This window comes from Xenopus tropicalis, chromosome 7 (genome assembly GCF_000004195.4).
Source record: "Xenopus tropicalis strain Nigerian chromosome 7, UCB_Xtro_10.0, whole genome shotgun sequence".
Lineage (NCBI taxonomy): Eukaryota > Metazoa > Chordata > Amphibia > Anura > Pipidae > Xenopus > Xenopus tropicalis.
Genome location: NC_030683.2, coordinates 77,837,748 through 77,852,859, shown reverse-complemented (window position 1 = coordinate 77,852,859; position 15,112 = coordinate 77,837,748). Strand labels below are relative to the sequence as shown.

Genomic DNA, 15,112 nt, shown 5'->3' with positions numbered 1-15,112 from the left:
ATCTATAAAATTCTCAGTGGGTGAAGGCAAGTTCTTCTGTAGCTGTAATTCACAAGATGCATACATAATCTAAGAATATACTTCCATTCATTTTTTATTATACAACTGAAACCACATAAGGATTAAATTAAGCAGAGTTACTTGATAGAATTTTTTCAACTGTTTAAGATACAGTTTCACCCGAAATAACATCTGGCCATCTTGCCTTGCAACAATTTATGAACATTTACAGCCACAATTAAAAAGGATCTGAACCAAGAGAGCAGCAGCTGCTGCAGTTAGCACCATCTGGAAATGCTGTGTTCTACAGCCTAATGCCATACTGGTACACATTAGTAGTTATCATTTTCATCCAAAAATGGGGCATTTAAAATTCTTCACTGAGAGCTGCTTTAAAATATAAATTCTACATTGCTGGGTTTTTTTTTACTTTAGAAAATATACTCTTGTCCCTACCAAGTGGTCAATATATTTAATTTTCTTCATTTGCATAGAAACATAAGGAAAAGAATGGTTAAGCCTGGCCCCAGATGATGCAGTGGTCCCACAGACTGCAAAGAGGGCCAAAGAAAGGAATGTGCTACACCCAGCCTGCTTTGAGTTAGGTGTGATGGTGCCCCTATATGAGACTAGATTAATTGTTCCACATCCAAGTAGTTCTACAGTAAACATTAAGCTACATATTTAGTGAGTAAAACAACAATTATCAAACTAATTAGGTAAAGAATACACAAAAGCCTATAAAATGGAATTGTGTCAGTAGTTTTTGGAGAATTTTGTGGCATTAGTTTAGCTTTTTCAAATTTTCATAAATATGCCACTAAACCTATGTTTAGAGTTTAGAGGAGTGGTGACTACTTAATAGATGCCAAAATTCTAAAGTAGAATTAAATAATGACTCGGCATGGGATTGTTAAGTTTGTTTGCTCCTTTTGGGATTGGTGCCCCCCCCCCATAAACTGGGGCTCCTCAGATCACTTGTGATCTGTGAGTTTTTTGCTTCCAGTCCTAATGCTTGCTTGCATTGGGACCAAACATGCCAATTTAATTGAAATTATATTTATATTGTGAAGGCAATATTTTTAGTCCAGCACACACAAACAAATTGTGATGCACAGAAAGAAATTTGTGTGGAAATACATTATTTTGTACTTATATCAATTAAATTTCCTTTTTTTCCTATCTGACAGGAAACTGATGTATAACTTCAATCGGATCTGTCCCTGTACCCTACAGTATTTACAGATTCACAGCAGGATTCTCAACAAGAGAAAAAAACTTTCAACCCCTAACAGTATATGCAAATAAAAAAATTTAAGTGCATACTTCTGAAACCAGAAGGTGCTTCCTACTAGCACCTGTTTGAAATTCTCACTACTAAAGCTTTAGGAGGACAACGCCAAAGACAAAAGTGCAGAACACATGCAGAAACTGGACACTGAAAAAGATACAGAGGTTTTGGAGACAATCAGCTTTATTTACATACAGGGAATAGGCGCAAAACCTATAAAAAAAAGTTTAAGTGCATACTTCTGAAACCAGAAGGTGCTTCCTACTAGCACCTGTTTGAAATTCTCACTACTAAAGCTTTAGGAGGACAAGGCCAAAGACAAAAGTGCAGAACACATGCAGAAACTGGACACTGAAAAAGATACAGAGGTTTTGGAGACAATCAGCTTTATTTACATACAGGGAATAGGCGCAAAACACAAAGATATTAGTTAAATTTGCCCTGTTATTTCCCTCATGTATTTGTGCTGACTCTAGCTCACTGCAAAATTCTGCACTGACATGAGGCACAAAAATGCTATACTACAGGTGGACTGTTGTTTGGGAATGATGTGTAAGTTCAATTTTGTCATCATTGTCATCGGACTGGGGTGTGCGAGGCCCACCAGGGATGCTACCTCAGTACCCCCACACCCCCTCTGGGGGGTTTTCAGGAGGTAATATCTATGAATTTTCCACTCCAATCATCCTGCTATGAGTTCTGGGGGTATTATACATGACATTGTCACTGCGTTCACCCTACTATGAGTTCTGGGGGCATTATACATTAAATTGTTACTGCATTCTTCCTGCTAAGTGTTTTGTAGGCATTAAAAAAGGAACTGACAACATGTATGCATCATTGTTTTTTGTCTGAGAATGATAACATTTGTAGCTTATGAAATGCTTAAATAGATGCTTAATTATCTACACAGTATATATTCAATGGAGATTGGTTCATTGGGGTGCATCTCCTAAAGTGGGCATGGTCATAAATTTTGCCAGCATTCTTACCCATGTCCTCATAGGTGACATATGTCTCACTGCAAATTAAATAGATTCTGCCCCTGATTCTGCAAAGCAATTTATACAGATGGGGACCCGAAAAGCCTACCTTGCCTGGTGCCCCATTAAGTCTTAATCCAGGTCTGCTTGTTGTTGTAATAATTGGTAGGAGCAAGTATTGAGGCAAAAGAATTAAGTACAAGTATATTTAGTATTGCATTTTAACAAGTGCAACTGCAAATAGTAAATGGGGCCTTGTATGCTAATGTGGCAGCATAGATGCAATGTTGCTTTTGCCTTTTATGTCCAAACTCTGCACCTAAAAAAAATCTTAACCTTTCAAAACTTTTTTTTTATTACAGCTCAAAACATCTGAAATATTTGCTTATAATACATACTTGTCTTTCATAGAGATATTGTTGTGGGTACTAACTGTTTTACTATGAATTTGGTTGGCAATTTCAAATAATACAAAAATAAGCACAGGGGGTGTAATTTCAGGCTTGTGTTACCAAATTTGTTCATATCAATTCAATTTCCTTTTTTCCTATCTGACAGGAAACAGTGTTTAATGCACATTACATAATTAATTTGCCAGCCAAGGCCTTTGATAGATTATGTAATAACTCCATGGGTAGAGAAAATGGATGTGTAAGTGATCATTGCTAGCTCAGCTCCCCACAGATTTTTTTGTTATTTCCATTCCATTAGTCTTCATGAGAGCAATGCCACTCTGCATGTAGCCCTAATGACTATTTCTTTCATACGGATCTATTCAGCAAATTTACAAAACTGTGTTTTTCATCGATAAAAAAATACCAGGCTCAAGCATACTTTTTTATTCTGCATCATACATTTATTCAAAGGTTACCTATCACGTTAATTTTTTTTGTTGTTTATTTGACAAAATGGCATAGCAGATTGTTACAAATATATATATTTATACTGGTATGAGATTTATTATCTTGAAACCTGTAACTCAGTAAGCTTTTTTTTAAGTTTTAATAGTTTATTATTTTTTTTTACTAATTAGCTTTTTTTCTGTAATAAGACAATAACTTGAAATGAATTTGTATGAACCTTTCTTGGCTGAATACAATCTTACTGTTTTTCGATTTTTCACAAACAAAATAGCCAAGCAAATGGTCTTTATCTGATTACACATTAGGACCATTTTTTGAGGAGAACACGTAGATCTACTACACTAGAAATTAATATATATTGGACTACAAGATGAAAACTGAATTTAAATTCAAAAATATGCCCCCAGCCTTTTTTTTTTTTTTTTAAATAAACATCCTTTCTGAATTCTAAAATGATCTCTTGTGTTGCGGTTGCACAAAAATGCACTCTGTTGTTGCATATCTTAGTACCTTTCATTAAGGTATTTGTGTCCAAAGATGATCCCTGCACTTTCCTTAGTTGCGCTCTGCTCCAGAGCATGCACCCCGCCTCCTCTACATACTGTACACATGTGTGGCTATTGATGCAGGGGTACCCTGTAACTACCGCTACCATCAAGCTGTAATTCCAAGGTTCCCTCTTTAGGCTACATCAATAGACGGAGTTCATTCAGTAACTCTCACACAAATGTAATATTATTGTAATAATGCAAAATCACACCATCCCCACTTTGACAAACTCTGGATACAGTTGCATAAGATTTGGAAAAATGGACCCAAATGAAGGTTTGTGTTCTGATTAATCAAAACATGAACACAAAGGTCCAATAAACATAAATATAGAGGCCATTTATTTACTGCAGATGCAGTGCAAAAGCCTTTTTTTTTAGAATTCCAGCATTGTTGCAGTTGATGCATCAAAACTGACAGTTACACTTGCACCTCAGTGTGAAACGGATTCAATTGGACTGTCCATTTCAATGTAATTTCAGGCATTTGCTGCAAGAGTTATGTGTGTGCTTGATTATTTTCGCACATCTGTGAAGTGCCTATTGACATAGGCCACTGTAAATTGACACTGCATATGCAAACGATACTGAAATTATGTTGTTTCTACAGCAATTTATATAAATAGCACATTACCATTTTCATGACACTTCAGCTCCTGCAAACAAAACTTTGCTGGGTATATAGCAAAATGTGAAACTAGATTCATCACAGTTCACCATGTATCCAGACCAGTGCTGCATATAGAGTTAGGCATCCTAGGGGTGCAAAGAATTGTGCCTCCACTTGAAACATGTGCAATGTGTGAACAACATGAGCAATAAAATGGCGTTTGATTTGTTTGTCTAGTAATCCATAGCGACCAATCATCAGGTAGATATTGATTAATAGATGCCTCAAATGTAGGACTTTTAGTTACATTACCCTAAAATGTTTTAAGTATACATGTACAGTAACTATAAACTAACTATAAATGGCTTACCTTTTTTGAATAAAATACCATAGGGTTGATTCACTAAAGGTCGATATTTCGAGCGCTATTTATAGCATGCAGTAAAAATTTTATCGCGTCTAATTTTTCACGTCTTAACGCACGATTCACTAAAAGGATACTTGTGTTAATTTAGACGTGATGTGAAGACTATTTTCGTGCGGTATTTGACGGAACGCGTGCTAATGAACGCATTGCGCACAAACTGGAGGATGCATCACTCTAGGGCCAACACAGACTTGAATAAATAACACTGCAAAGTCCATATTTTATTGCCAAAAGCTCATTAACTGTACTTTTCTATAATTACCGCCTGCCTCAAGTAGGTGTTATTTTTCACACAGACAAATGCGATATATAGCGTATCTAAGTGTTTGTGAATCATGCATTAGTATTATTTCTGTGCGCAAATTAATGCAATGTGTTAAAATTAGCGCATGCGGTAGCGCAAAATTTAACGCATGCGATATGCGACTTTGCCCACGTGATAATACTTTAGCGAATCGCGCGTTTTTTTGCATCAATTTTAACACTTGCGTCAATAACACTTATCGACCTTTAGTGAATCAGCCCTCATTTATTGAAAGGGTAGCAAATAAATCCGGCTTCTTAAGAAAAGTTACTTCAGCTGGCCACAATGTGTGATCACTTTGGCTTTCCTCCCAAGTGACATTACATTGTGTGCAATAGATTAGGTTTGAAATTCTTCACTGCTAAAGCTGGCCATACACGTGGCGATCCGACGATGTTTTGTACGACCATCGGTCGCACGAAACATCGTCAGATCCGCCACACACCATTCAGGGCTGAATCGGCAGGTAAGGAGGTAGAAACAATAGGATTTCTACCTCCTTCTGCCGATTCAGCTCTGAAGGGAGAATTTTGGTCAGGCGCCTTCTATGGCGCCCGATCAAAATTTTCTAACCTGGCCGATCGACGAGCCGACCGATTTCAGCAGCTTCCTGCGACATCGGTCGGCTCGCTGACATACCATACACGCACCGATTATCGTACGAAACGAGGTTTCGTACGATAATATCGGTGCGTGTATGGCCACCTTAACACTGATAGCTATTCCCTACAGCTAATTACTATTGTCACTTGGCTACATGGACATTGGTGGTTCTTTCTACTTAAAATGCATGTTCAAGTTGCACTTTATTCAAGCACACATTAAACCATTAATGGGCCTCTTCTACATGGCTGTGTACATAAGTGACCAATACTGATCACTTCATTTACAGACATTTGATTACATCCTTAAAATACATCTGGGCACTAATAGTCAGCTGGAAACATTGTAAATAGATTTTTTCCACTTACTATTCACTGGCAACATTATAAGGTTCACTTATGTAGAGTAGGGCAGTAGCAGAGTGTTATTTACACTTTGCACCCTACACCATGTTTGGTGCCCATAATAAGAGGCAGAATGAAGCACGTAGCCTGTATTCAGCAGCACTTTATTCATGAGGAGCAGGTAGGGCCAGTATGTACCAGGTATTTACCACCTGTGCTACATCTTTTACTGGATTGATCACAACATGTAAGGGTCAGGCTGCACTCAAATTACCTGATTCATTTAGTAAATGACGACTTTTACCCTGCTTCACACTATTCACAGTGAATCTTGTCCCAAATTGCTGAGCTGCGAATTATCTATGATTGGGTGGTATTGAATGGCAAGCACGTGCATGTGTCCTGGCACCCAGTGGTGGAACTATAGAGGAACCAGACCCAGGCATCAAAAGTGCCCGGACTCTATAGCCAAAAAGAACTGTCCCTCCCCAGCCGCTCTCCTACCTGATGGCAGGGAGAGGGGAAGCAGCTTGGTAGAGACATGAACAAGTGGGTGGACGGGGCAGGGAGTGGAATGGTGGCAGATCAGGCTGGTATAGCTATGTGCTGGGCCCCTCACAAGATTTTTTGATGGGGGCCCAGCTCACGCTAGTTATGCTGCTGCTGGAACTTCATCCATGAAGTTTTTGCTGGGAGGCTAGTGTATTGGAGTTAAAAGTAAAATGAAGTTTCTGAGTGCATTTAGATCCCTTATTTAGAAAACTCCAGGTCCCAAGCTTCCATATAATAGATATGATGATTATTATTATTAATGTTAATGCTTTAGAGCCTTACCTTATTTTCTTGTGTCCGATCCTTTCATTTTTGCGGTTAGGTGTATTTGTAATTGTATCCTTTCCATCAAGAATAACTTCTTTTTTTGCTCTGTCAGAATGCAAACCCTTTTGTTTGCCATCATTAAGGCGTTTCTCAGGCTGTACATCCTCTACAAGTTCTTCGGTGTTAAAAATCCTGTCTTGTAGTTGCGACTGATATTTCGCCTCCTGGGTTAAGCTTTCAGAGTCAGATTCTTCCAAGCTATCTAAACTCAGATTAAGGTCTAATTCCTCTAAGGCTTGTTTTGTTCTTTCTCCCATCATAAATATTAAAAGGCTGGTCAGCAAAACAATCCTAAACTAAACTATAAAACAAGAATATTTGTAAAGTTCCTTTAACCACACAAAAACAAACATCTAACATCTAATACACACTGTAATACATCCCTATTACAAAATGTTCACTCTTTTTTCATTTGGAAGATTCAGCTTGCCTGCTGTCTTACCACTCTTTCACTCTAATACAGACCCCAGTCCTGACTAGTAAAGGTAACCCAAAATTCCAATCTTACACACACAAGTGCATCAAAAATCATATTCTGCAGTTTTAGCTCAGAAATTGTTCTATATTTAATTGATCGGAGACATTGATCAGATTGAAAAGCAGTTGATTAAATACATTTAACCAGAATAGCCAGTACAGGTTTATGACCCCTTATCCAGAATGCTCGGGACCAAGGGTATTCCGGATAAGGGGTCTTTCCGTAATTTGGAAGTCTAGTAAAAAATCTATAAAACATTAATTAAACCCAATAGGGTTGTTTTGCCTCCAATAAGGATTATTTATATCTTAGTTGGGATCAATTACAAGGTACTGTGTTATTATTACAGAGAAAAGGGAATCAGTTTTAAAATCCTAAATTATTTGATTAAAATGGAGTCTATGGGAGACGGGCTTTCTGTAATTCGGAGCCCATACCTGTACCAATACAGTTCATTATTCAATATTTAAAATACCATTATTATGCCTTAAAGGGCTTGTTCACCTTTAAGTTAACTTTTAGTATGATGTAGAGAGTAATATTCTGAGACAATTTGCAAGTGGTCTTCATTTTTTATTATTTGTGGTTTTCTAAATATTCCACTTTTTGTTTTGCAAGTCTCTATTTTTTAATTTCATCAGTTATCTGGTTGCTAAGGTTCAAATTACCTTAACAACCAGAGAGTGGTTTGAATAAAAGAGTAGACCAGAATAGAAAAATTAGAAATAAAAAGTAACAATAACAATACAATTGTAGCCCCACAGAGCAATAGTTTTTTGGCTGCCAGGGTCACTGACCCCCATTTGAAAGTTGTAAAGAATCAGTAGAAGAAGGCACATAACTCAAAAACTATAAACATAGATAATGAAAACCAATGGAAAAGCTGCTTAGAATTGGCCATTCTATAACATACAAAAAGTTAGTATGACTAACCTAACCCCTTTAAAGGAATACTTAACCAATAGACAGTTTACATTATATTAAGTGGCTTATTAATGGTTACATTTTACCAAACTGGAATATATATATCAGTAAATATTGCCCTTTAACACTCTTTCCCTTGATCCACCATTTAGTGATGGGCTGTGTGCTCCCTCAGGAGATCACATGACCAGAAATAATGCAGCTCTACTGTAACAGGAAGAAGTGTGGAAGCCACTTAATGAGTCACTTAATGAGCACGACAAGTTTATGTGCAGAGTAGAAATGCAGCCCTGTAGACAGGCAATTGAAAAAGTAGATGAAAAAAACTTGCAGGAATGGTTTGGGTTAGAAACCTTGTTTGACCCATATAAAAGGGTGCTGCTGCCATGAGGCGAGATGGGAATGTCACCTGAGGTGGCAGCACCCTGCAGATTACAGGGGTAGCAATAAGCCACTACTGGTAACTTTGAGAGCCAAAATTCTGGTAATTAAACTGGAATTCTGTCTGTTCTAATGCACAGAGTGCTGTTGCGCCAGTAATGCAGCCCCCCCCCAAGGGCGCATGAGGCAAGTTGAAAAAGCCGCTCCTGAGCAGGGGTGTGGCTCGGGGGCCAGAAACGCCCCTGGCCACCCCTCTCTGATGTTGATTTACAGAGATGATGGGGTGGGCGGCATTGCGATGGCCGCCTCAGGTTAGCCTAAGGGCCAAGACCACCACTGTCCATAGTTAGTGGCATTTTACAGATTATGTGGCATCAATTACATAAGTGTATTAACACATTCAGCTTTTGTAATCCAAGTGTAATACTTGAATATGGATATTAATCCCAATATGCAAATAAGCAGAGGATTTTTATGCTGGTTAGCATATAAAGCAATTCTTATGTTGTAAACACAGTCTAAAAATGCCATTGCATATCATGTGCCATTTAAAATCTGCAGTGCCATTAAATACAGGTATTGTTCGCCTTTAAGTTAACTTTTTAGTATGTTATAGAGTGTCCTATTCTTAACAACTTTTCAAATGATCTTAATTTTTTGTTTTTTTATAGGTTATTCTTTTTCTTTTGCCTGCAACCAGGGGTCACTGACTCCAACAACCAAAAAACTATTGCTCTGTGAAGCTACAATGTTATTTTTATTGTTACTTTTTGTGTTATAGGCCTCCCCTATTCTTCCTACAGTCTCTTATTCAAACCACTGCCTGGTTGCAAGGGTAAACTGGACATCTATTAGATTAAATGTTGTGGCTCTGTCCCTCAATCCTGTCTTTAGTTATATTCCACAACGGCTGCATCCAGAGTCAAAGAATGTTAATACTTAGCCACATTTTAGCCATTCGGGTTAGCATCTCTTTAATGGAAACCTTAAAGTTGAGGTCACATGAAGTGTAGATCCACTGCTTTTGCGTTTTACAGGCTGACATATGCTCTGCTCCACCGCATGTGGCTGCACAGAACTGGATTCTGTAGTTTTCAGTGCAGGCACACTGGCAGCATAGGAGGGCGGATCAGCTTTGCTCAGCCTGACAGAAAACACAGGGCTGAGAGAAGCAGATCTACTCTTTGTGTGACTTTGCTCTAAAGGAGAACTAAACCCTTAAAAATGGTTGTGGCTATAAATGCCATATTTTATATACTGAACTTTTTGCACCATCCTAAAAGTTTACCATCTCTATAGTAGTAATGATCCAGGCCTTTACAATTGTCACAGGAACTCCCAATCTTGGATTCTGTTAAAAGTGTCAGTGACACTGCACATGCTCAGTGTACTCTGATCAGCTGCTAAGCTAAGCTTAGTAGGGGGTGTCTCAAATTGTCAAGCAGAAAATGAGGTTGGCCTGTCATATAAGCTTATGCTACAGGGCTGATTATTACATTTTGATGCTAATTGCACCAGTTTCAGAGCTACCAAGTCATGTGAATCTGAATAAATTTCTTATCAGCCTTATATTGTGACATTTATATTCTATATACAGTATATTTTTTGTATGTCCCTAAGCTCAGTAACTGACAGCAGCACGGAGCATGTGCAGTGAATGAGCAGAAAAGAAGATGGGGAGCTACTGGGGGCATCTTTGGAGGCACAGATATTCACTGCTAAAGGGCTGTGGTTGCCTTGATTTGGTACAGAAGCCTAAAACATTACATACCTACTTCCTTAGTTAAGCTTTAGCTCTGCTTTAACCATGGTTCGGCTACAGCTACTACTACTGTGCACAGTTGTATAATAAAATGTTTTCTATGAATTGGTATTGATAATTTTGATTAAATGTATTCAATGATCTGCTTTTCAATTTGATTAAATGCTAATGGTGGGCATACACGTTAAGATCCACTCCTTTGGCGAGGTCCACGAATGAGTGGATCTTCTCCCAATATGCCTACATAAGGACCAAACAATCAAATTACAGTGATGGGTATAGGGGAAAATCAAACCTGCCTGATCAACACCCGGTCGATTTTTGGCCAAATATCAATTGGGGAGGCCCATCTAAAGGCTTAGACCAGCATCTTTAATCTGCTTGTGTATGGTCAACTTAACTACTAAGTGACTAGATGGGGTGTGTCGGAAAATTCCGGCACAAACATCTGAATTTCACTCATCCAGGGCCTGAACTATGGGTAAAAGACATGTGGTACGTGCCAAGACCCCCTCAGAGTTGTGCCCTAGGCATGTGCCTTTTCTGCTTACCCTTAGTTCTGGCCCTGAATATATCTAAAAATAGTAATTAACAATTAAGAATTGAATTAGAAGACCCTATATATATAAATACATTCATTCTTCTTTCATTTTTTGGTGTTACTGTTTCTTTAACGTGCATAATGCAGATACATTTACATAGCAATTTACAGAGATTGTTATAATTTAGACTGGACCCTGCCACAGTGGAGTTTATAATTTAAAGTTCCTATTACATTTACATAATACACCAGATTTCCATTTTATCAGGAGTCAGTTAACCTGCCTTAGAATGTGGGTGGAAAACGGAGTACTCACTGGAAACTCCTAGTTGTAATGAATTCTGTACAGTAAAGGGGTCAAAGTACAGCTGGCAAAAATGTATGTCTACACATGACAATAGGTGGATATCCACTGTGAAATAAATTGTTAAGAATCACAGTGGCATTTTTATTGATCTACATATTTACATCAAACAGCATATTGCACCAAAATAAGTCACTTCCAGCCCAAAATAGGCTGCTATTGCCCCAGTAAATTGTATTTGGGTTTGGGGGTTGTAGTACTGGACAGGGAATGACACTGCATACACTCATATATTTTTGGATACTTTATCCACAAGAAAATGTAAAAAAAAGTGAGTGAAATCATGCATCCATTGGAACACTTACCGTAATTTTCCTGCTGTCTTTCCCTACTACAGGCATAATCAATATATTATCTTGTAGCAAATGCCATCGTGGGGCATAAAAATTGCATTCTTTTAACAAACATGCAGTATGACACATATTCAAGACAAGGCAGGCAATTATATCTCACTTTCTTAGACTTGCTTTCTTGAAATTGTGGATTATAAATGTAAAGACCATAAAAACTATAAATGCTTGTATAAAAATGAAAAATTGTAACAAAACACAAACAGGAATTTATAATATGACTATAAATGCACAATTCCAGTCCAAAGCTGCTGCAATTTCCCTTAATTAATAGCAACATTGAAACTCAACTTTTTTCAAACATGTGGGGCCTCATTCACTCATTCACTAATAATAGTTATCCCAGAATTTCAATGTCATTGTGCCAACCACAATAGTGACACACTAATAAAAGTGCAAATTTGCACCTGTTTTTAATTGCATTTGTGTCAGTAAGTGCACAGTATAGGCTTGCAGTCAGAGTTTTGTTACACAACCACCATTTACATGTTGTTTAGTCAATAATCAGGACTATCTGCAACAGAACTGGAATTATTAATTCACCAAATCATAATGGGCCCTATAGAATTTGCTTGATTTGACTGTAAGAATAAATTTAACAGAAATTTTAATTGAAAGGGACTGCCTTTGGAATTAGGATAAACTTTGGAAAAATGTCAAAACAAAAATATATACCAAAGTTGTTACTTTTTCATTGAGTCATTTGTTAATATATGTAAAAAATGGGAGAATTTAGACAGTTTTGAGAGATTTTCCTTTATCACCAGTTTTTAAATAGGGCCTAAATGCAACTCTAAATGCATTTATTTATAGTAATTGTTAAGTACCGCTTTTAAACAATTTCCTATTTTGTAACTGCTAATATTTAGTATATAAAAGTGGCTGTGAATTTACTGCCTACCTCATAATGCCTCATGTCCTGTTATAGCTCATGTTATGTGTTTAATGCAATGCTGTTCTCTAGCAAGTATGTCGTAACCTTAAGCAATGTAGAAATTTACCATTATTTGTCATTGTCAACAATGCACTTTAAACAGCAAAATATCTAACACTTGAAATCCTAAAATAAAGTACGAGAATTGTATTTTATTCCTTCCTTACCTGGCTAGTTATAAGCAGGATACCAGCAATGTAACATGCTCTCTCCTAACTGCTTCCTCGTGAGTGATCCCAGGGTTGCTATGGCTCCCAAATGAACAACAAACAGCCCATAACAAAAGGCTTCTTTACACGCAACACTACTGAGGCCTAGGAAGTCATCACTGCAGAATGTGGCTGAATAGGAGATGGATTATTGCCTTGCCAAGTAGGGTTATCTCATTACTCTTTTGGAAAGATCTTCTATGCACTTTGTGCATTCATTTGCCAAACTATTTTATGTTGTTTTCTGAAGGTTTTGTAACAAGAAGCATATGTGTATAAGTGAATATATAATTCATTTTGTTTACCACAGACTTAATGATGAAACCTATTAAAAAAATTACAGCTTTGTAAACCAACCAATTCCAAATGTGTTTACTTTTACTGTTATCATTATTGTATTATGCTAATACAGGGATTAATTGAAATAACCTATAACAGAGCAGATCTCCCAGTTGTTCCATTTTTCAGTAAAACAGTAAATAGAACAGGGCTCTCCAGAGGGAAGGGAATCTTGAGTGCAATAGGAAGCAATAGTTGTGTAACTAGAAGTTATACTGGCCCTTTCTATAAGGAGGAGGAGATTAGTCACCCACAACAAATCTACTCTATGCCTTCTCAACGGCGATAATGTAAATCTCCAGTGGGAAAACATATGTGTCACTTTGGCTTTCCAAATTTGCCCTTGCGACAAAACAAACGTGGTTACGAATATCGCAGAGTGTCATTGCCCTAACAGATGACAGCATAGCAGTAAGTCTGTAGAATGTTTGCCCAGAATGAATGACTTAAACTGCACTTTCTCCACATCACTCCCTAAGGGCAACAACAGACCACAAGATTAGTCACCCGTGATAAAATTCCTCTGCTGTGGGTGACTAATCTCCTTCAAATGTTTTCCCACCAGCTAAAATGCAAATTGTCAGTGGGGAAACATACAAAGACTGGAATTTGCTCGAGAGGCAACTTTGGGGTACTTCGCAAAGTAGCCATGTCATGTACCAGTGATTTGCTTATTAGCCAGTCGGAAAGTATTTGAAGGAGATTTATCATGGGCAACTAACCTTCTGGTCTGTCATTGCCCTAAGAGACTGGATCAGCTAGCTCTGATAGTCTGAGGGAGGTTTAAAGACAGTTTGTCAGAAAGATTTCTTTGCCACCAATCAGCACCTGAAGGGTTGTTTTATTATAAAAAGCATTGCTATGCGTACCAATTTACAATTAATTCCTTGAACCACATACTGTAAGTGTAATGTTATGTTACACTGCTTGCTGAGGCTTAGTTTACCTAGAAAGCAGAAAGTGACCACAGTCTGTATATAGGCAGAATAATACAACAACACTAAAAATTGGCCAATTGAAAAATGTTCTAAAGAATAAGAAAAAAAAACTCAACAGATGAATCTCCACTTTAACCTAAAGGGTAGGAACCAATGCAGTGATTCTTAGAACAGGCTTCCATAAAATGAGCAGTGTTTTAGGTGTATGAGGTAAATGTATTGTACTTGCCCTTTTCCTTCATATACATAACCCCATGAGCCAAAATGATAACAGAGTGGGGTAGATCATGAAAAACTCTGTGGGCCCCACCAGCCCAGGTCCCCTCCCTCCCTTTGCCACAAATAAAATGAATGGAAAGTTGGCCCCAGTGGGCCCAATACACCCTAGTCCAACCCTGTATAGGGATCCCCATAGTCAGAGAGAGCAGGGAGTTATTTAACCCTTCCCATACAGTCACATAGTGAATGGGGTAAGTACAGGGTAGTAATCCCTGTAGGATAGTTGGGACTTCAGCCCTGTTGGGAGTTGCCAGCGTGTACACTGGATCTGGATTTGGGATTACCACAGCCTCCGGGACACCTGCTGTGGATATCCTTAGGATATCAGGAGCCTTTCTCTACTTCAGCATGTCAAGCTCAGTGTGGATTATAGCTGCCAGACTGCTTCTCTGGAACTGCCTCACAGGATTTATTCACCTTTCATTGTCACTGATAGTTGGTAAAACCTTTGTTTTTGACACCCTGGGGGGGCTTCAGTCTGGTGTTGCAACACATAACTCTGCTCACACTACCTTGGTACTAGTAGTAAATCCTCACAGATCTATAGTGTGCACAATCAGTGTTCTTAAAGGTAACACCAAAAAAAGAGTATAAAAGTAATTCCAATATAATGTACTGCTACCCTGGTGTGTTTGCCTCAGAAGCACTACTATAGTATACACAAAGAATGCTGCTGTGTAGCCCCAGGGGCAGCCATTCAAAGGAGAAAAGGCACAGGCAGATAGCAGATAACAGATGAAACACTATTGTATTCTATAGGG

The 15,112-nt window shown here is 38.0% G+C and overlaps 1 protein-coding gene across 2 annotated transcripts in view; it reads right to left on the bottom strand.

Moving 5' to 3' along the window:
* jhy (junctional cadherin complex regulator) overlaps positions 1-12,862 on the bottom strand; it is a 45,791-nt gene extending 32,929 nt beyond the window's left edge. Inside the window, exons 1-2 of one of the 2 annotated variants that reach the window (XM_031906056.1) lie at positions 12,754-12,862; positions 6,808-7,153 (exon numbers count right to left, since the gene is read on the bottom strand). In XM_031906056.1, the coding sequence (XP_031761916.1) occupies positions 6,808-7,112 (305 nt within the window). In that variant the 5' untranslated portion in view covers positions 7,113-7,153; positions 12,754-12,862. The remainder of the gene's footprint in view (positions 1-6,807; positions 7,154-12,753) is intronic. The other variant, XM_031906057.1, reaches the window with a different exon arrangement.
* Positions 12,863-15,112: the final 2,250 nt, after the last annotated feature.